Source organism: Ixodes scapularis, unplaced genomic scaffold (genome assembly GCF_016920785.2).
Source record: "Ixodes scapularis isolate PalLabHiFi unplaced genomic scaffold, ASM1692078v2 PGA_scaffold5__190_contigs__length_132052651, whole genome shotgun sequence".
Classification (NCBI taxonomy): Eukaryota; Metazoa; Arthropoda; class Arachnida; order Ixodida; family Ixodidae; genus Ixodes; species Ixodes scapularis.
The window spans coordinates 25209957-25231079 of record NW_024609880.1 but is presented as its reverse complement, the minus strand read 5'-3'; the positions used below and the strand labels follow the sequence as shown (position 1 = coordinate 25231079).

Here is a 21123-nt window from a genome sequence, read left to right as displayed (position 1 = left end):
TCCCTCAGATATTCGAACCCATTCAGTCCTTCAGCCCTTCGCCCATTCAGACTTTTCAGCCCTTCAGACCCTTCAACATTTCAACCCTTTAGACGCCCAAATGATTATATTGTAAACCAAAAATTTAGTGGTTTAAAAGTCATTCGAAGCTTATTTTAGACATTGATATTTACATGCATGTTTAAAATCATAAAGACCATAAAAATTAACGCGTACTCAAACCCGGGCGCAAGCAGCTCTAAATAAAATATATCAGAGAAAGTAGTGGAAACTGAGTTCTTTGTCCCCAGAAATACATATTTAGAGGCACTCACAATCTCGCTGGGTAAATTCCTGAAATCTACGGAAGTTTAACTCTTCAAATAGTGGGGATGGACTACACACACACTCAACCTGCCAATTCCACGTCTAGCGAAAACCACGAAAGCAAAACCCACATCAGCAGCCATTCATGAAATCCGGAGCAGGTCACGGTGTCGTCCCTGGTTCCGTCGCTATGGAGTCCCCAACACCTTTTTTGTTGCTCGCTGGGCGAGCTTATGAGGCTGAACAGATCAATAGGCGTAAGAAACACGACACCGAGGGACCTTCTCTTATATCCGCACAGTTAGCTGCTTCATGAGATTGGTCCATGTCTGGGACGGAAAGCCGACATTGAGCGACCGTTCCTAATGCCGGCAGATACAAAGTGGCCAAGCGGCTTCCCCGACGCATGTATCCTGATGGGTGACGTGATCTTTCCCACAGTCCCGTTAATGCTATAATAATGGCTCACGCGCTTTCCCGGAAAACATGACCACAGACACCACAGGTGTCTAAAAAGCTATAACGAACCTCTCACACCCATCAGAAATTCTTGAAAGGTACGTCAGGCGTCTTAGAAAATTTCAATGAATCTTTCAATCGGCTTGTGGAAATGGAGCGCTCTGTTGAAGTTACGGTGCTAGAGGAGAATAACATAGAGAACGACGATCCGACGGAACGTGCCGTCCGGTCCTTGTCCTCTGTTTTTCTACCGTCAATGCTTTAAGAGGTTTTTCAAGGGTACTGTCCCTACAGACGAATATTCAGTAGGGTTGTGCGCCGAACGCACGTGTGAAGGATTTTGAGTTTTGTCTTCGTTTTCTTTTTGTAAACCATATATTTGTGAGTCATTGCCTGTCATGTCCTCTATGTTCCTCTTGTTATTGGCTTTTAGCGCTGTTTCCACTAATCATCCACAACTCTCAGTAATCTCAACTATTCACCTTACTACAGTATAGTATGTGGGCTGTATGAATGCATGTGACTTTCTGTTTAGTAGGGCGAAAAAATATTATTGAGCAATGAAATAAAAGTAACGATAACACGTGTTCTCGTCCACTTTTGGCGTTGATGAAAGCTGTGCACGCATTTTTCATCTCTCTTCATAAATGGCACAAAATATTTTCCCGGAGTAATATGAATGCCACTGGATATCATCTAATGTTACACTTTGTGCTGCAGCACAAACGAACACGCTGACATCATATTTGAGTTAACTATTTTGGGGAATGTGTTTATACATTTTAGTGTTATATTGATCAGCTCAAGAATGTCATACTTTTAACGATAGTTTTCACATTTAGCGTGTGACTACTCTTGAAATATCCCAAATCGGAAAACGATGAGTACAAGCCAAATAAATCGCATAAAATCAAGGTCTTCCGACGCCGTAATTTATTATATATATAAATACCAAATAAACGAGCTAATTTAGAAGCCTTTAATATGCTTACGCAATGTTTGGAAATTGAGTTATAGGGTCGTTGTTTATACAAATGGGCCGTTTCGCTTTTCTTCTATACTCGCCGATCTTTACTATAGCGTGTCTGGATGGCGACTAATGGCTTTCCAAGAATAGCGCAAGTGAAGCCACGGGAAGTACGATACTTCTCCCGGGAGTTCGGAGTCTGCTGGACTTCCTAGTACATTCAGTCGATGTTTCTGTTCATTCTTTCGTCTGGCTTTAAGCGGCTTTTAATTTCAATTTTCAGTTGAATCCCGAGACTAAGATATTTGAAAGTGGATTAAATGCGCGCTTTATGACCTAGGATTTCGAAATCTTTATATCGAATGGTTCCCAGGAGGGTCCTCGGTTCTGCATGCGCTGTTTCTGCGCAACAAGCAGGTTCTTTTGAGATAACAAGAAAAAATCCTGCGCCCTGGCCGCTTTTCAAACAATCACTCAAGAAAAGCTGAAAAGCCTGTCAAGCGCTCACTTTCGCGACAAGCCGCTTACTTCCGGTGGCTTCATACCTGTTTGCTCAATGCAACATCCAAGCCCCTACTAGAGCCCAGTGGTTTTACTCGACACCTCTCTGTCCCTAACATATTTTTTTTTGTAGACGATGTTGGTGGTTAGCCGTTTAAATAGTGAGATGAAACACAGCAGCTAAAACTTTCACAAACCTCTGCACTCTGTAGAACAAATTAAAGAAAAAAAAAGCTTCAGGGGTTGTGTAAGTGAATGTTCACTCTAAATCAAAGCTTGTAAGAACACGACTTTTTTGTTTCATTCCTATGACCACCACCACCCGCTTTCCCCCCAAAAAAAAACACAAAAAAACACACAAATACACACATACACAAACACACACACACCCTCACAATAAAAAGAAGACGGAGTAATTTTCAAAATTGGTAAAGAAATGCATTTTTTAAAGATTTGTTTCTTAAATGAAAGTAGGGGAACGCGTTGGATAAACTATAATTGGCACAGAAAGAAAAAAAAACACTGAAATGGACAAGGGACAGACACGCACTCACAGTTCTTTGAACAAGCAACGACATATTTGTGTGATGACAATCGCACTACAAGAATCACTTTGGTCACAGGGGAATTAAAGGAAAACGAAAATACTACAGACAAATGATAGAAATGGGTAAAGAAAAATATAAAAATAGCTGAATTTAACTCCTAGAAAAAAACATTTAAGAGGCCTTTTTCTAAGATAACTATGGCGCGAGGAATTCCAGATCTTTTGTCGATAACGACAACGAAGGCTCTGAAACATTGTCTGTAGCATCCTTGATCTTGAATGCTTCAATTATTTCTCGCCCACACTTGTCCTTGTGCGAGCCAAGCACATTAGTGTTTTCATAGCTAGGAATCCAATCATGGCAGGTGCGGGCGTGCACAACAATTGGTTGGTAAGAGTCAGATGACACCTTGTTGACTACTAGAAAGTATTAACTAAGGCGAACGCTCAGGCATCGTCCTGTCTTGCTGATGTATTGGCTGTGACAACTCAGCGGAATAGAGTAAACTGGCTTTTCTTTATTTAACATGTTTGTTGGAGTGCTTGATGGTTCAAACTGGTGAACGAGCTATGTTATTCACATTTTAGCGTATTTGTTTTAACCACATTCTACATGTGAATACCACCTTCGTGATGAACCGAGCAGCGAGACTCTTCAGGCGGTGGGCGGTGTTAGGCACATATGGAGTACAAGCCCAGAATGTGTGTCTGCGTCCCTTGTAGTTAGACGAATGACGGTTGGTGGCTGAGATGAGACACTGAAGGGTAATACGAAGGAGGTATGCTGTGTACCCGGCTTCGAGCAGTCGGTCATGCTGACGATTGACACTTAGCCGATGAGAGGTGAGGACAGCATTTTGAACTAGAAAAGGCAAACAGCGTATGGATAATTCCGAACCCTATATGCAGAAAAAGAGAACCGTTTTTTTGGATCGTTGCTGAAAACGTCATTACAGGCCTTAAGGTTGAAGATTAAGTCTTAAATCCATATGCGGTAGTCCCTCAACTCCTGGCTCTTCACTCATAAACTTAAGAACTGACGAACAAGAAGTGAGAGCTTCACAAAAGGCCCGCGAAGGGTTAGAGGTCGGATGAATAACTATATAATCATCTACGTGTTGATGCCCTCGTCATTTTGGAGGGAAAACATCCAATCGGTACTTCACTGATCGGTCTACGTACACGAGGAAAACCTCTGACTGCCGGAGCTAGGCACAAGCTTGAACAAGCAGCTTTTTTGCCTTAATATTTTGCCGTTGTATTCGACAAGTGTGTGCTAGAGGTTTAATTCAAGGATATTTGTGAAGAACAATCTGTGTATTAGTTATGTGTAAACTATTTTACTGTTGTTTTAAAATATTTTGCGCCATATTATTTTTCAGTATTTTGTAAATCTGATAATTAGTAAAAAAATATTTTAGTTCCACGACTTTTTTTTTTTTACGGCGAGATATAGCACATTTCTCCTATAATGGAGTATATTAATAATGAAGAATGTATAATAAAAGCCTCGTCGTGCACTAATAAACCAGGCATATTATTAATTGCATTTTCGCCAATTTTGAAATGTTGAGTAGACACCAGGTGCGGACTATATATATATAAAAAAAAACAAAAAAACTTTATCATCCGAAATGAAGCCATTCGAAAATTTCCGAACAAAGAGAACAATTCCGAATGCGCGCCAAGATAGTGATGCTCAACTATGTTTGCAAAGAATAGGGTGCAGTAGAATGGGAAGGTGTGGCTAGGGAGCCTTCATGTGCGCTTTGCTAGGGTGGTGCCACCCTTTGTAATATCACTCGCCGACAAACCATCAACCATTTTGGTCTCGGCGATAACCCCTGGGGCTGATAACCCTCCCGGAAACAAGCACCTTATCTCACAAGTCCGGAGCAGCGTTGTGGAACCCACGGAGGGAGGATTAGCCTTTCCCCCCTCGGATGGGGCGACCGATGGACACAAAGGCCACTTTCCGGCGCACGGGAAACGCACGGGAAAACAATGAGGAACAAAATGGCGGCGGGGGAAAGGGAAACAGGCAGTTGGCATCACTCTATGCGAAGCGCACATGAAGGCACCCTAGGTGTGGCCGCTCGGCGGCAGCAAGAGTGCCGCGTTGTGCAAGCACTCCTGGGAGGGCGCTGTGGTGTACATCGCGGTCACCCGACGACTGACACAAGTCTGGCGGTCGCAGCAGAGCGCTTTATTCAGTGCGAAAATGGCCGCATTGTTCGCTTGTTTTTGTCTGCTCGATTGTGAAAAAAAAATATGGTCCATCCTCTCTCACACCCTTGTGAAAAAGCGTGACTTGCGTGAGCAGCAGAAGCTTATATTCAAAGCTCATATGACATCTGGGAGCGGTCAGTCACATACATAGTCGCGCTTTCTTTATTTTTGTTTGTTTGTTTCTTTTGTGGTTATAGAAGAACAATTGCCTCTCACCATACAAACCAGCATTACAAAAGCCGAGCTTGACTAGCATATAATAGGCGATGCTCTCATTTCAACTTTAGTGGCAAGGCTATTTTGATTATTTTTTCGCCAGCTGTACATTTTGCAGATATTTAACTACTTAGTATTGTTCTGGTTTTACTACATAGTTTTGCGAGCATGGATTAGTTAAAGCAAGTTTTAGAGCGCAGCTCTTAGGCGCCCGTTCCCGGCTTGAGCGGCGTCGGCGTCGCCGTCGGCGTCGGCGTCGGCGTAACCGCAACCCTCGTAACCCTCGTGAGGGTTACGAGGGTTACGAGGGTTAATCTCATGAGGGTTACCCTCACGAGGGCCACGAGGGTTACTTACCCTCGTAACCCTCACGAGGGTTACGAGGGTTAGTTACCCTCAAAAGGGTTACCTTCACGAGGGTTACCCTCACGAGGGTTACTTACCCTCGTAACCCTCACGAGGGTTATGAGGGTTAGTTACCCTCAAAAGGGTTACCTTCACGAGGGTTATTCACGAGGGTTACTTACCCTCGTAACCCTCGCGAGGGTTACGAGGGTTAGTTACCCTCAAAAGGGTTACCTTCACGAGGGTTACCCTCACGAGGGTCACGAGGGTTATGAGATTTACCCCCACGAGGGTCACGAGAGTTACCCTCACGAGGGTCACGAGAGTTGCCCTCACAAGGGTTACTAGGGTTACCCTCACGAGGGTCACGATGATTACCCAGGTCACGTGACCCCCCCGGGGTCACGTGACCTGGGGAAACCCCCCGAGGTCACGTGACCCCCCGTTGACGTCATCGCCACTGATGACGTCATCGTGACGTCACTGATGACGTCACCGGCATTCCCATCGTCATCATCAGTGACGTCACTGATGACGTCACCGACATCCGCATCGTCATCATCATCATCACTGATGGCGTCATCAGTGACGTCACTGATGACGTCATCGGCATCGTCACGTGGCCCCAGGTCACGTGACCCCCTTGACGTCACGTGACACCCCAAGGTCACGTGACTCCCACAAGGTCACGTGACCCCCAAGGTCACGTGACCCCCCCGCCCTCCGAGGTCACTTGACCCACCCCCCAGTACCCTTCCCTCCTCCTCCTCAAGAGCTGCGCTCTAATTCGGCGTTACAGGGAGTTGTAAACGGCTTTCATTTTTTCTTCACTCCTCCACACTAAACCAAAGCTTATGAACCAGAAAGTGTCTGAATCGATTTCATCTAGTGAGCATGCATCACATTTAGTGAGCAAAAATAAACGTCAAAAGTCGCAAAATAAATGGAGCAACTTTATCGCTGTCCTTATTAAAGGGCAATCTCACTTGGTGAAATCCGATTTTTTTTTTCTGAGCAGTCACACAGTACACATATTCTTCTTGGACTTCTATTTCTTCTCTGCATCAGTTTTGTTTATTTACCTTGAAATCAAACCATTCCATTCCGCGAACACTGAGGCGTCGATCGGGGTCCGAAACAACCAGCGCTTCCTTTTGCATGGGTTGTTGCCCACTATGCACCCGAGTACTAAAGAGCGCCGCTCCGCTTTTTTTTTTCGCCGTATTTGAGATCGCTGTGAGTCCCGAGTCTCCTTGGAACAGAAAGCAGCCACACAATATTGTATCGCTTCACACGCAACAGAAAAAAGCAATAAATAGCAACACCAATATGCCCCAAGCTAGCCTCGCTAAACGCTGTCCGACCGGCCTCCTGACCCCGCTGTGACCGGCAGCGACACCCGCGGTCCCTGAGGCAGAATTCGTCAAGAGGACACCCAGCTCTTATGCAGAGGCCTACACAGGCGGGACACCTCCGAGGTCTACTGCACCCTAACAAGGGGTGTGGGTAATGTAGATACAAACAACGAAGAAGGCACTGAGAGCTCGCTCGCGACGCTCGGAGAGTAACAAGCACACGCTGAGGAACGAGATAGTCTGGACCGAACAGACTCCGGCCTTCGTGCAGGACTGGCCGCATCGGCGGCCCGGACCAGGACTGCTGTGGAAGTCGTGGGGAAGTGGGACTTCCGTTCGGGACAGAGTCCAAACTTCTCCAAAGCGTAGCACGAAATGTTACACCACGTTCTTGTCCCTACAAGACAGACCCTTCGTTGCCAGTGAAATGGCCTGACAAGGCGGACACTAATCTTCGGGATGCTAAGTATCCCGCGAACTCCGCCGCGCGTTTATATTGGGCTTCTTACCTCGTCAATCTATTAACTTTCATAATTAGTCATTTTTCTTTACTAAACTGCTGAATTGCAGTAGGCGCTCACCTGTGACTGTTCAGTGTCGTTACTTTGAATTAGCAACCTTATTATAGGGAGACTTTGCGAAGCGGTAGTTTTAATTAACCCTTATCTTCTCCTTAATGCTCAGAAGTGCTGGTGGATGAGCGATGTGCTCACTGAATCTGCGGCGCTCTTCACAATACCTCGGGGCCGACTGTAGAGAAGGTAGCTGAGCAGAAGCGGAGAGAGGCCGAGTAGGACCATCTTTAACGAAGGAATATGTGCTGAGATATGATACTTACCTGCTATAGCATTTTGCACAAATAAATCAGCAGATTAGAGCCTTCATAAATAATAAATGGTGTCGCATTTTGATGGAGACTACAGTGAAGTGCCGAAGAACCCAATCATGTTACAAATGCTAGTTTACTTTTGGTTAACATATTTCCTACCGTCCCGCATTATCCTCACATTCATCATTACCCAGTATTTGGATATTACAGGGGGCGTATATTATGCGACCAAAGGCTATATCGTAAACCCACGTAGGGCCGACGATGAACGGCGTGCCGCATAAAAATGAGGCAGGTCCGTATAGAATAGAAAACTCTGCAAAGGAACAAAATTGTGTTTTTATTTTTTTATGCAGAGGGACTTTAACCTCCGGGATATAAAGGTCACACTAACGCTCCCCTTCGGAGTCCTCACGCCAAGGAGCACGACCATTCATTTGGATTAACGGCATCAAAATAGGCTAGCGCTATTTGTCTAACGAGGGTGGCTGGGCATGTTCAAAAACATAGTTACTGGTCCGACACACCCTGAATATTATCCCCTATAGACACTTTTCTGTATTACCTTTAACCTATCTTCTTATTTCATATGGCTGTCATGTGGTACTAAAAAAAAATTGCAGGCTATTGCAACCCGGATCAGGAAGAGAATGTATAATAGAAGCAAACCAAGAACGGATGAGAATTCTTGCTTTGCTATCTGTATACATATATATATATATATACAGTAGTGAACAAAAAAGATATGATATTTTGTTTCTTTTACAGAAGTATTGCTCGACGTCTAGTTGATTGATTTATATCAGTTTCTACTCTATAAATACGTTAATGCAGTGTTCCATTACAATTTTTATATCTGTATCACAGTTCGAAGAAAAGTTACCCACGTAAAACCAAAATACCATATCTTTTTGTTCACTACTCTATATATACATATATATATATATATATATATATATATATATTTATTTACGACACCTACTATAGTTAATGCTGCGACACCATATTTGTGCCTCGGTATCCAGGAAGTTGGGCTTCATTAAAACAAAGCTAAAAGACGCTCCTATTGAGGTTAAGCTACATGCTTACTATTCGTTAGTAAGATCCAAGTTGGAGTATGTAAATGTCGATTGGGATCCATTCACTCAGAAAGACATCCGGAACTTGGAGTTGGTGCAGCGTCAAGCGATTCGGTTTATTTACGGAAAATATAGAAGGCTGGATTCCCCGTCTCAACTTATACAGGCTAACGGAATACACACCCTCCAGACCAGAAGGAAATTAGCACGATTAAAATTATTGTTTCATATCAAACAAGGGCAGACTCGCATAGACCCATTGCAATACATTTCCCCTTTAGAGTCAAGTTCTACGAGGCACAGACATCAGTGTTCACTAACACCCATTTTCGCGCGTACTAACATGTTTAAGTTTAACTTTTTCCCCCTCACTATTAGCGACTGGAACTGCTTACCTCTCGAACTATTTAACGACCCCAACTTTGTACAAAGTCTCGAACGTCTTGATGATTAGCACGTTGCTTTGTATATTGCTGCACGTTCATCCCTTTCACAGAAGCTTTAAGATTGTATAAACCTTTATGGTACATCTGTATAGATCATTTTTTATTACTGTATGATTGCATTACATGCCGCTTGATGGTTGCTGTTCTCCCCCCCTCCTGGCCCCCCTTTATATATATATATATATATCCTGCATATTTGCTAGTTTATTGTTGTAAGCTTTTTAATGTCGTGTTATTTGTTTGCTGTTATATGTGCGAATTTATATGTTGTACCCCACTCCTACTTGTGTCTTCAATGGCCTGTAGTATTCTCTAAATAAAATAAATACAAATAAAAAATGCCCACTACAAGATGCAGGTATAAAATAAGTTTTAAAAACATATATGTATACCCTCCATGGCATGGCGAGAACAAGACGATGTTTTACCGACTAGCCGGGAAGTTACGTCATTCCAGATGACGGCAGCTACGTAGAAAATGTCCACTGAAGATGAAACGCAACATCTGTACGCGCTAATCGCTTATTCTGTTTTAACGTGTCTAGCTTAGAAGTTTATAACTTTCGGTGAGTGTAAAGGAGGCTCAAGTGATTTATGAGTGACGGTCGTATTTACTGCTTAAATATATGAATGAAATGTGCACCTGGCATCCTGATTGCTCAGTCAAGTTAAAAAAGGTTTTATTCTGTTTTTGACATTGTTTTCGATGCTGATCCGAATAATGTCACTTATAAATATAATACATCATTATAAAACATTAAGCGTCATTTATTGCTAGCAAATGATATATACAGACACAGGTTTCCCAAAGCAACCTTGGGACTGACTTGCAGCTCCTGACAGTCACCGAAATAAACATTGAGCGAGACAAGTAACGAAAGGAATTAACATAGAGCAATACACGTAATATAAAAGTGCGCCAAAATTAGACAAAAAAAAAATAAAGTAAACTGCCCAGGGAAGTCACACTACTAAATAATAAATTACTCAGTAACGTTTACTTCTGAATAGCTGAGGGTTTTATTGGCCTATATTTTTGTTCTTGAGACAATGCGCAAAGGAGCGTACCTTGTTTAAAAACACATTCGCACTACTACCATCAGGTGAATACGTGGCTGGCGGCACCCGCGCCCTTGTGAACGCAGCCTTACGTACTGATAATATTTCGCTTTTGGAAGGACCCGCCGCCAATTCGTACACAAAGTTTAGTCATTAATGGAAATGACAAAAACGACGGTGGCAAAAAGAAATTGGAAGAAAAGTGGCACAACCGTGTCCGAAAAAAAGATGATCCTACCAAATACAATCGGCGGGAAATCTTGCATTGTCTTTAGTATACAATTCGTGCATTCATACAAAAATGCGTTCAGTTAAAGCGACATGGAAAATAAATTATGTGCTGTCGCGAGCGTTATATCGGCGTCCATTGGTGGCTACAATACACAAAGACGGTCAATACTGCTCGCACGTAGGTTGTCAGAGCTATTAATCCTTTTAATAATCGCCTTCCACTCGAGCTGACATTATTGTGTACTGGGGTGTGGAACACATTTTCAGCATGTCCAGCAGGTCTCTCCAGCGAGATATCGCATGCCGTGAAGAGGGACAAAACCAAGTCACTGGGAATATTTCGCCTGAATTATGAGCACTATAGAACGGTGCACAAAGGCTGGAACATGTTCGTCCTTCTGGTTAGAGCTTCGCTTCCCTCTCCGTGCCTTCATGCTGCTTGTGACCAAACTTGTCTTCAAGCAGCTCTGGCACGAACAAATTGGCATAATCTAGTTCTAAAGCTTGAATGGTTTATAACGGAAATTTCCACTCCAAGAAATGTACCTGTCCGCCCGAGCGTCCGCACATAGCCAACGGCAGGGCATGTGAGCAGAACCGCTTAGGTTACCATGAAAATATGGGCAAGCACAATGTACACATACACTTCCGCATCGATCAGCGAATATCTTTTTATCTTCCACCAGGAATGAAACCTAGAACCTGTCGATTCGTAGCGCATTCCTCTACTTTTGTACTAGCTGTACAACGTTCTATAGGAACAATTAAGCCAAAGTGTATTCTCTGTATGAATACTATTAAATTTATCACATGGCAATACTCTCTGCGGTACGTTTAAGCGCTGTAGACGGAGACAATATCAATGAAGAAAGCTCGCGTTCTTCCTCACTCTCCGAAATGACTCCTTAATGTCTTCAAAACAAATTGAAACCATCAATCCTCTAAGACAGTGGTTGTCAAATGGGGGTACGCGGACTCTTTGGGGTCCGCGAAGCCAACTCTCATCAGTCAAGCCCGGCAATGATTGTTATATTTTTTTCAGATTGAGAGGAAACGTTCCAATTTTCCGATAAGTTTTCTCGTGTATATGTCAATAAAACGAGTCTACTTCCCACTAGCCCTTAGTTGCATCCATTTATTAAATCAATATCATAATTACCCTACTAATTTCTCTTCCCCTCACCACGACTAGGGTCCTCTATCATCTCCGCCGATGATCCACAAAGGGTCCGCGAAACATCAATGGTTGAGAACCACTGCTTTAAGAAATACTTCCTCGCATTATAGGACTTGGAAGGCAAAGTTTGTTGTCAATTTTTCTTTAAAAAATTCGCATGACATCTATCATAAAAGAGAGCTTTAGTATTTCGTATACGAGCATACGAGCGAAATCAAATGCTTTGCATTTGAGTGAGGTTTCCGTGTTCTACACTGAGCGTGCGCGCAGCCCCCAACTACCGCTAGGATTGGCGAATGGCAACGATGCACATGCGCAGCGTGGAACACGCAACGCAAACAATAACGCACAGCGCTTGCCTTTGCTCCTGTAAGAAAAAAGTAAAACTTTCTATTAAGGTTCAAACCCTGGCGTAATTCCAAGACGTGCACTTACCTCGAAGAGGGAGATGTTCTCGGAGGCCATGGTCGCGACTTGCGAGAAGCAGCGAGTGTAGTTGGTCCAGGGCTGGCCGTGCTCTGGACTCACGTACCACGTTCCGTTCTCCGTGCACCACTTGGTGGCCATTTCTGCCGGACGAAGGAGACGCGACGCACCCATAATTAAGACCTCGGTGAATAGTATGGTTCCCAAAACGCGACTCCGACTGGTGCGATCGCCGCGTCCTCAAAGGAGGATTCCTCGGTTTCCACCTGACGATGTCATAGAAGCTTAGTGTTGTCACCGGCCACTATTGTGGCGGTCTCACGGCAGCGTTGGTAGATGCGGCAGAAGCCTGTTTGACTGCAGGCCACTACTTCGGCTTGACAGTCCGTGGAAGCGTTAGCAGTGAGGATTATAGGACACGGCGACGACAGCGACGATCGCGTTCACTCGTGCATTATATAGGAAGTTCTAACAGCTACCGCCAGGATATCGATATCCGGCATCGTGACACGATGGCTTCTTGGACGTCATTGGTTGCCACCTGAGGATCACTTTTTATGCATGCGCGTGATTGGACGATGAACACACGAATCTACAACGCGTTTCCGGCACCGTAGTGACGAACGAGATCAAATCACACTCTCATCACTGGGAAAAAAAAATTTCAAAGCATTGTTAGCGTGGACAACGGTTGGTTTACAATTCAGTCTGAGAAGCCGTCTTGTCGAACCCCAAGGTTTTATAGGCTTTAGAACAATATAAATACCCGTAACCGGAATAGAGATTTTTTTTTTATTGCACGTGCGATTATTTTTTTTTAATTTTAAAGGCATACCTAGTGCATCCAAAGCAGTTGTAATTAAGAAAATACTAATATCAAATTGTCCGATCTTTATGAGTAGAACTCAAGCTTCTAAACAATTGTTATCTTTACTTCGCTTTACTGTCATAGTTATATTATTAATGTTTGAGTGCAGGTATTTAACATATAACTAAATATAAATTTAGAAAAAAACGTAGTCAAACTTAAATCACAAACGTAAGTTGTTTTAGAAAAACATTTTTTTAATAAATATAAATTAGATAAAACAACGGTATTCTCGATGTGAATGAACAACTAAAGCGCAATAAAATCAATGTTTAGAGCATGCGAGTAATTTTTTTGAGCGTGGGTGTTATGGCTTTATACTCACTGGCTCCTGGTTTCAAGTTGAAGAGCAAGTAAGTGTATTGAAGGTCACTTCTAGTCTATTTCATATGGAGTCTGCGTGCACAAAATGGCAACGTTGCGATACGGGTTGTTTGCGAGCGCACATAATGGCATTGCATCACTGCACGGCATTGCACAACGCACGCCAGTCGGTATCTAAAAGAGTCTTTCACCAGGTAATGCGGATGAGAACCAGAACCAAGGGATAGCTATAGCGCTTATGTGCAAGTAGACTTTACCGGTATATTTGAAAGCGTGTTTTCACTTGCAGAATCCCGGGCGGATCCGCGTGGGCAGAAAGTTGATTTCAGAGCCGGGTGGCGAAATCTACTCGTCCTTGGTGGAAAATCTGGATCAATTAGGGACCTATATTTAAGTTTTCCACCAGCGACGAGTGGATTTCACACCTTGCTCCACAATGCGCTTTGCCGCCTGAGCGGATCCGACCCCGAATCCGCCATTGTGAACGCGCCGTACGACCCTCGGGTGTGTCAAATAGAATAGAATATTGAACTTAACGAATGATCTATAGACCAATTAAGGTCACTGGCGTCATGCCACTGCGGTGGCGCTGCTGTCGGTTCCTGCGCATGCGCAAACCGCTTCATTCCTCCTGAATTTTGTTTCTGCGCAAGCGCAATGACTACGTGTGGCAAATGCGGACGCTTGTTTGTGAACACAGTGTTGGTGTATACTGTACTATAACGGCGGTCGCGAGTACTTAATGCTGTCACGAGTACCGAATGCCTCTCGTGTTAAGTCATAATACAATTCTTAGGTGACTCGTCGAAACATTAAAATTACCTTATAGACATGAGCCCTTAATAAACAACTCGGTACTTTACGCTTCAGATCTTGACGATATCAAGATACAGCAAAGCATCTCATCAGTTCATCAAGGTCATCCAAACGTTTCGCGTCACGTGGTATCAATGCCCTGAAGTCGTCAATCCTGCACATTCTTTACATTTCGAGCTAAAACTTCATGGTCAAATGTTATGATAAAAAGATAATGTTTTTTCGTTCTTTTTAATAAAAACAAATCTTGAAAAAACAAAAATAAAGGTTGCGACGGTTGCGTGAATGCCGTCATAATTGTCTGCATACGAGGCTCGGCGGACAATAAATGAAAAGAGGACCCTCATGATCAGAATGCCAAATAACTGAAATAGTTTACTTAATTTTTTTAGTTATTCGTTTCATGAGCCATACTTTAATTCCAGTGTAGACGAGCATTACTATTAGAGGTCAGAACAATTAAAAGAATTCAGATAGGTAATGGTTTGAGATATCATTATATCCGTTCTTTTTTTTCACCCGATTCAGATTTTCTACGTAAAAAAAGCACCGCAAGTCATTACCACAGTCACGCTTAAGGGAGTGACGACGTACTTGTGAGTCACGTTTTAATTTTCTCATCCTTGTGGCCTTGGCGCATCCACCAAGAACGTGCTGCCGAAGTTGCAATGACGCAATTGAAATGAGTATATCCCTCCTCTAGGCGTCATCGTGAGCAGCACTTGAGGAAGAATTGTTTTCACGAAAGTTTTTATTCTATAACAGTGGAATTGCGGTTTGAGCAATACATACAAATTAGGACCTTTGAGTTTTTTTGTTTTTTATTACTTTGGCCTCTAATATGTATTGCAGTCAATACAGCGGTTGCAAATGACCCATAAAACCAATATTTAAAATAATATTTTAACAAATGTCAATTAATAGGCGATTCGATTATGACGTCTATCTTCCCGTCGAACGTCCGCCGCGCCCCGCATACAAGATATAAAAATGGCATGCACGTAATTCTCACCCTCTTTTCTGTAAAAATATGCTGATACTCCAAAAGACCACAAAATTTAGGAAATGTTTTTAAAGCTCTATGGATTTGTTTTTAAATACGGTGAAAGCAACACTAATGTGGTCTTCGGAGATTTGTTATCCAGCCAGGGTTACACAATTTATGGGGATAATCGCCACAGTAACATTTTAGTATATTTCTTCATAAATTTCAAGTATCTAAAATATTGATATAGTTTCAATCAGAAACGTGTCAAGCATTATACAAAAAAAAAAGCCAAATTTGGAAATTTTAGAAACATTTGGTGCGCGTGGGATGCGCGGTGGTTCACTAAAGTCTAGAGGCGCAATTCTCTAGTAATAAAAAAAAAAACGCGTCGGCCCATTTTTATTTTTTGCTGTCATTTACGTTTTTGCACCGCCACATTGGGCCCAATGCACGAATGGTAACTAAAACCACCGCGATTCCAACGCGGCACAAATCTTTCAAGCATTCACTTACTTGGTGTTTTTTGACGGGGCTCATAGAAGTTTCTCATTGAAACTCTATGTTTATTTTCATCAATTAAAAGTGAATAAAATCTATCGTAAGAAATTATCCGACTCATAGTGACGATTCTCCTCCTATATCATGTTCCCCTGACCGTACCTACGCAGACCGTATTACTGTATCATTAGCGGCTTTCTTATTCAAACAAATCTGTAACCCCCCCCCCCCCCCATAAAAAAAAAGAAAATTAAAAAAAAAGTGCATATGCATATACGATGTCTTTGAAGTCTCAATTCCTAAGGATCCGTACGGAGTATATTTCTCGAGTACCCCGAAGAAGACCACGCTGCGACTTCATGCACCGAGAAAGTGAGGGACAGAGCGCGAGGGGACGCTAAGCTCTGATACACGAATGTGGCCAAGACTCGAGTATTGCCGTCGCATCTATTCGTTTAATGAAAACAAAACGTTAAGGTTTTTGTCGGTAGGCTTTAGGCGTTTTGAGTTTCTACGGTCGCGTAGAGCACAGGCTGTTTTCTTATCACAGACTATTATAGTGATATGTAAAGAAATGGCCACTAAAACCCTCTAAGGGCCCAGCTGTTAAGATTCACAACGCCCGCTAACTGGCGCAGTGGTTCCGAATTGTTTATAGATTTGTTGCATTTGTGTTGAGGTGGCGAGCGAGGTCCGAGAAAGAACGACCTGAAAGCTTGCGTACCAGATCTCAACTGCTTGATTCTTCTTCCTCGTCTATCTCCTTTTTTGTCTCCCCTAGCGAGAGTGAAAATCAAGCGTCTCCAATGAAGAAGTGCACATGGTCGTTCTCGCGTGCGGCGAGCTGTGTGGCTTTGAGCCACTACAACACTCCCCCTCTAGTGAGTGCGCGAGCGATTTCACTCCGGAAAAGAAAGAAAAAAAAAATAGGTCGCAAATTTAGACGAAGGGGGGGTGTTTGGTGCGCCGTTCACAGCGCGTGTGCTGCCCGATGCTAGTTGGTGGGGGCAGCGGGGGTCAGTTCGGGATCTCCGTAGATGGAGATCCCGAACCCTTAGCCAGCTGGATCTCGACTGATCTCCACTCAGAGCTCCCTTGGCTTATATAGCAGCGCCGGGAGTGCCCCCTGGTGGCGCCCCCTCATTGGTAGTATTTGGGATCATGTGCGGTTGATTCGTGAGGGGGCGTCGGCAGGGTTAGCATGAGTAGGTATCCATCGGGCCCAAAGGCTCTTCATTACAAACATTACAGAAATTGCAGTGGCGAGTTGCCACGGCAATGCTCTTCCATGGCCCCTGGTAATGGCGTGTACGACGGCTTCGTTGTCGCAAAGGATGATGGTGTTGGCAGGACATACGAAGGCGGCCAGTGCGAGGGCTTTTGCTTCACGGACTTAGATGTCCGAGGCTGGGGCTGTCAGGATGGCCAGGTTGCCACTCCTTGTGGCCATGCCGATACCAAAGGGGCTTGCATCGGAGGCGATGGTGTCGGTGGGGGACCGGATGCGCCATGGCGTACGATGAGGGAGCATGCTCCATACTTGGATCAGGGTGTCCACGTAGTTGCTTGGAAGCGGTTGGGGCGAGTGAAGTAAGCGAAAAAGGGGGCCGAGCATATGGTAGTGTGCATGGTATAAAGAAAAGTAGAAAACTAAATGTCCCACGTAACGCTGTACCGTTTTTAAGGGGAGGGGGTTCTTGAGCTGTTGCAGGAGTCTGGCAAGGTCCTGCTTGCGGGGTCCTGTGTGGCCAATCATGTCTTCTCGTCCCTCCAAAAGGAAACCCAGAAACGTGATGGTCTGGGCCGGGGCCGTCGTCGTGTCTTTGTAGTTGACTTGGATTCCACAGTCTTCTAGTTGACGTACAAAGTTGCGCGTTACACGGGCGAGAAAAGCGGGTTCGGGGTGTGCGAGGCACGAGCGACTGTTTCGGCATTGATATCTGGAATCGGAATTGCTTCCGCCCAACGCGTGAAACGGTCGACACACGTCAACAGGTACGCTTGACCTTGACAGGGCGGCAGCGGTCCGACTATGTCCACATAGTCGAATCGAGCGTCCGGTGTTGGGAAATTTGCCAAGGGTGTAAATATGTGACCGTGCACATTCGTTCGTTAACAGGACAGGCACTCTCGAGTCCATTGGCGGACGTCTCTGTTCATCCCGGGCCAGGCGAAACGGGAAGTTACCATCTTCTGTGTCGCACGGATTCCTGGGTGCGACAGCATGTGCAGCGATGTGAAGGCATCCCGGCGGAGACTGGAGGGCACAAAAGGGCGGGGGTTACCTGTGGAAAAATCACAGCACAGTTTGCCTTGCGCTCCGGTGAGAGACAACCACTGCAGCTTTAGTGCGTTTTTTGTAGATTGCAGTCGGCTCCAATCTGGATCGCCACGCTGAGCTAGCGACAGTTTTCTTAAGTCGAATTCCGGGGGCAAGTTTAGAGCGTTGATTGGGTTACGCGATAGCGCATCCGCCACGGTGTTGTCTGCCCCTCTGACGTGGCGAATGTCCGTTGTAAATTCCGAGATGTAAGCCATCTGACGCAGTTCACGCGCTGTGTGGGCGCTGCCATCTGAGGTGAGAGAACGGAGAGCGTAGGTCAAGGGCTTGTGGTCCGTTATTATAAAAAAGTCTACTCCTTCCAGGAAATGGCGAAAGTGCCTGATTGCTGCGTAGATGGCGAGTAGTTCGCGCCCGAATGTGCTGTAGCGTCCCTCAGTAGGTGTCAGCTCCCTGGAGAAGAATGAGGTTGGTCGCCATACTCCGTCGTTGAGCTGTTGCAAAACGGCTCCGACGGCTGTATCTGAAGCGTCGACCATGACACATTGTGGCACCCCTGGCTGAGGGTAGGCGAGGAGTGCAGCATCTGCGAGACAGTTCTTGATTCTTCGAAAAGCGTCTGTCGCCTCATCGGTCCAGTCAAGTGCAGTCGTTGGACTCCCTGGTGCTGCCAAGAGGCTGTGAAGAGGGTGCACGATGGCCGCACACTGGGGAACAAAGCGGCGATAGATATTTAACAGGCCGAGAAACTCGCGAAGCTGACGTTTTGAGTTTGGCGGGGGAAACTGTCTAATGGCTTCGACCTTCTCTGGACTTGGTAGAATTCCCGAGCTTGAGATGAGGTGCCCGAGGAAAGCCAACTTCTGTACACCGAGTGCGCATTTCGCGGTGTTCACCACGATTCCGTGTTCAGTCAGCCGCCGGAAAACGGTGCGCAGTTGTTCCTCGTGTTCTTCCGGCGAGCTACTTGCAACGAGTACATCGTCGAGGTAGGCGTGACAGAAGTCAAGGCCATGCAGGACGCCGTCGATGAAGCGCTGGAATGTCTGGGCTGCGTTGCATAGACCGAACGGCATCCGGAGGAATTCGAATAGACCAAACGGTGTTGATATGGCCGTCTTCGGAATGTCTTCAGCTGCCACGGCGATTTGATGGTAGGCTCGAAACAGATCCACTTTAGAGAAGATTGTGGCGCCGTGTAAGTTCGTGGTAATATCGTGAATGTGTGGAACCGGGTAGCGGTCAGGAACTCTCGCTCTGTTAAGTGCTCGGTAATCTCCGCACGGGCGCCAGTCTCCTGGTGTGGACTTCGGCACCATGTGCAGTGGGGATGCCCAGGGACTGGATGATGGGCGCATTATCCCGAGCTCGAGCATGTGGTCGAATTCCTGACGAACTACCCGTAGCTTCTCCGGCGATAGACGACGGAGCCGTGGGTGGACGGGTGGGCCTGTGGTGGTAATGTGGTGACGCACTTCATGCTTCACAGCCAAGTCCGCTTGCGGAAGGCGCGTCAAATCAGGGAATTTCTGTAAGATTGCCATGAAGCGGGCAAGGCCCGACGGTCTTAATAGCGTGAGGTTCAATGAGGGGTGCCTAGAAAGCTTGCCTTGCACGGCCGTTTGCGAGACGGGATCTCGGAGCCGTCTGTGTCGCACGTCCACTAAAAGGCCAAAGTTCCGAAGAAAGTCTGCTCCGAGGATCGCAAACTTTACGTCGGCCACTATAAATACCCAGCGGAACGTCTTGTTGAGGCCCAGGTCGATGGACAAAGAGCGGTTCCCGTAAGTGGCGATTGTCGTGTTGTTCACGGCTTGCAAGGGAGACCAGTTCGGGTGTTTCCGATTGGCAGACGACCCCGGGATAACGCTCACCTCTGTGCCCGTGTTAACAAGGAAACGAACACCCTTGTCACGGTCGGTGAGGAAAAAGACCGAGGGACGACTCCCTGGCAGGGCGGAGGCACTGGTCGCCCTCAGTGCCGGCCCCGGCCATTTCCCGACGAGTGCTCGCAGGGTGGTACGCAGTTGCGTGCGGCGTTACCGTACTTGCGGTGATACCAGCATACCTCCTGCTGCTGTTGTGGTCGCGGCTTGGTACTCTGATTAGACGGGTGGGAAACAGACTCCTGCAGTGCAGCTACTGTGGCGGTTAGGCGCGATCTCTCGTCTCGAATGTCTTGCAACTGGTCAGAAGTAGCTGGCTCTGCTTGCACGGCTGAAGCAGAGGAAGAGGGCACGGCCATTAGTCTGTCGGCGAGCTCAGCCAACTTGGAGAGGTTCGTTTCCCCGGCGGAGATGAGTACCATCCGCACGTTTGTCGGAAGCCGCTGGAGGAAGAGTTCTCGAAGCATTATGCTGTCGAGATCCGTCGTCCCGGTCCCCAGCAGTTTTTGCATTTGACGGAGTAGCTGACTCGGTGTGCGGTCTCCGAGCTCAGTTTCGCGAAGCAGTTGCTGAAATCTCTGGGGTTCTGAAGGGGTAACCCTTCGAATGAGGGTCTCTTTGAGCGTCTTGTACGCATCCTCCGCGGGTGGAGCAAACAGCGAACCGCGGATCTCACATGCTGTAGCGGGCGGCAGACTACTCACCACGTGGTGGTATTTTGTGAGGTCTGCCGTGATGCGTCGTGCAGCGAATTGTGATACCGCTTGAATAAACCACAATTCTGGATCAGAGGTTCAGAAGGGCGATAGCTTGATGTTGACGGTGGAAACCGACAGGGGATCGTGCTCTTCTGGCGAGGTCATGGCGGTGCTGCCAAGTTCCGGGTCACCAATGTTGAGGTGGCGAGCGAGGTCCGAGAAAGAACGACCCGAAAGCTTGCGTACCAGATCTCAACTGCTTTATTCTTCTTCCTCGTCGATCCCCTTTTTTGTCTCCCCTAGAGGGAGTGAAAATCAGTCGTCTCCAATGAAGAAGTGCACATAGTCGTTCTCGCGTGCGGCGAGCTGTGTGGCTTTGAGCCACTACATTTGTACTATTAAAAATGCTTTACTTTTATTAACGTATTTCTTGAACTAGCAGTCGCTTCGAATGTTTTAAAAAAATATTACAATGTTTCAGTGTTGGCGGTAACGCGTTACAAGTAACGCGTTATTTTTTGGTAACGTGTTAACGTACTCGTTACTTTTCCAAGAAGTAACGAGTAACGTACTTACGTTACTTATTTTGAGT

At 45.6% G+C, this 21123-nt stretch overlaps 1 protein-coding gene across 1 annotated transcript in view; it reads right to left on the bottom strand.

Annotated features, from left to right (window-relative positions):
* LOC120841730 (parathyroid hormone/parathyroid hormone-related peptide receptor-like) overlaps positions 1-21123 on the bottom strand; it is a 327477-nt gene that overhangs the window by 115072 nt on the left and 191282 nt on the right. The window contains exon 3 of the mRNA XM_042293968.1: positions 12182-12315. Coding sequence (XP_042149902.1) covers positions 12182-12315 — 134 coding nt within the window. The remainder of the gene's footprint in view (positions 1-12181; positions 12316-21123) is intronic.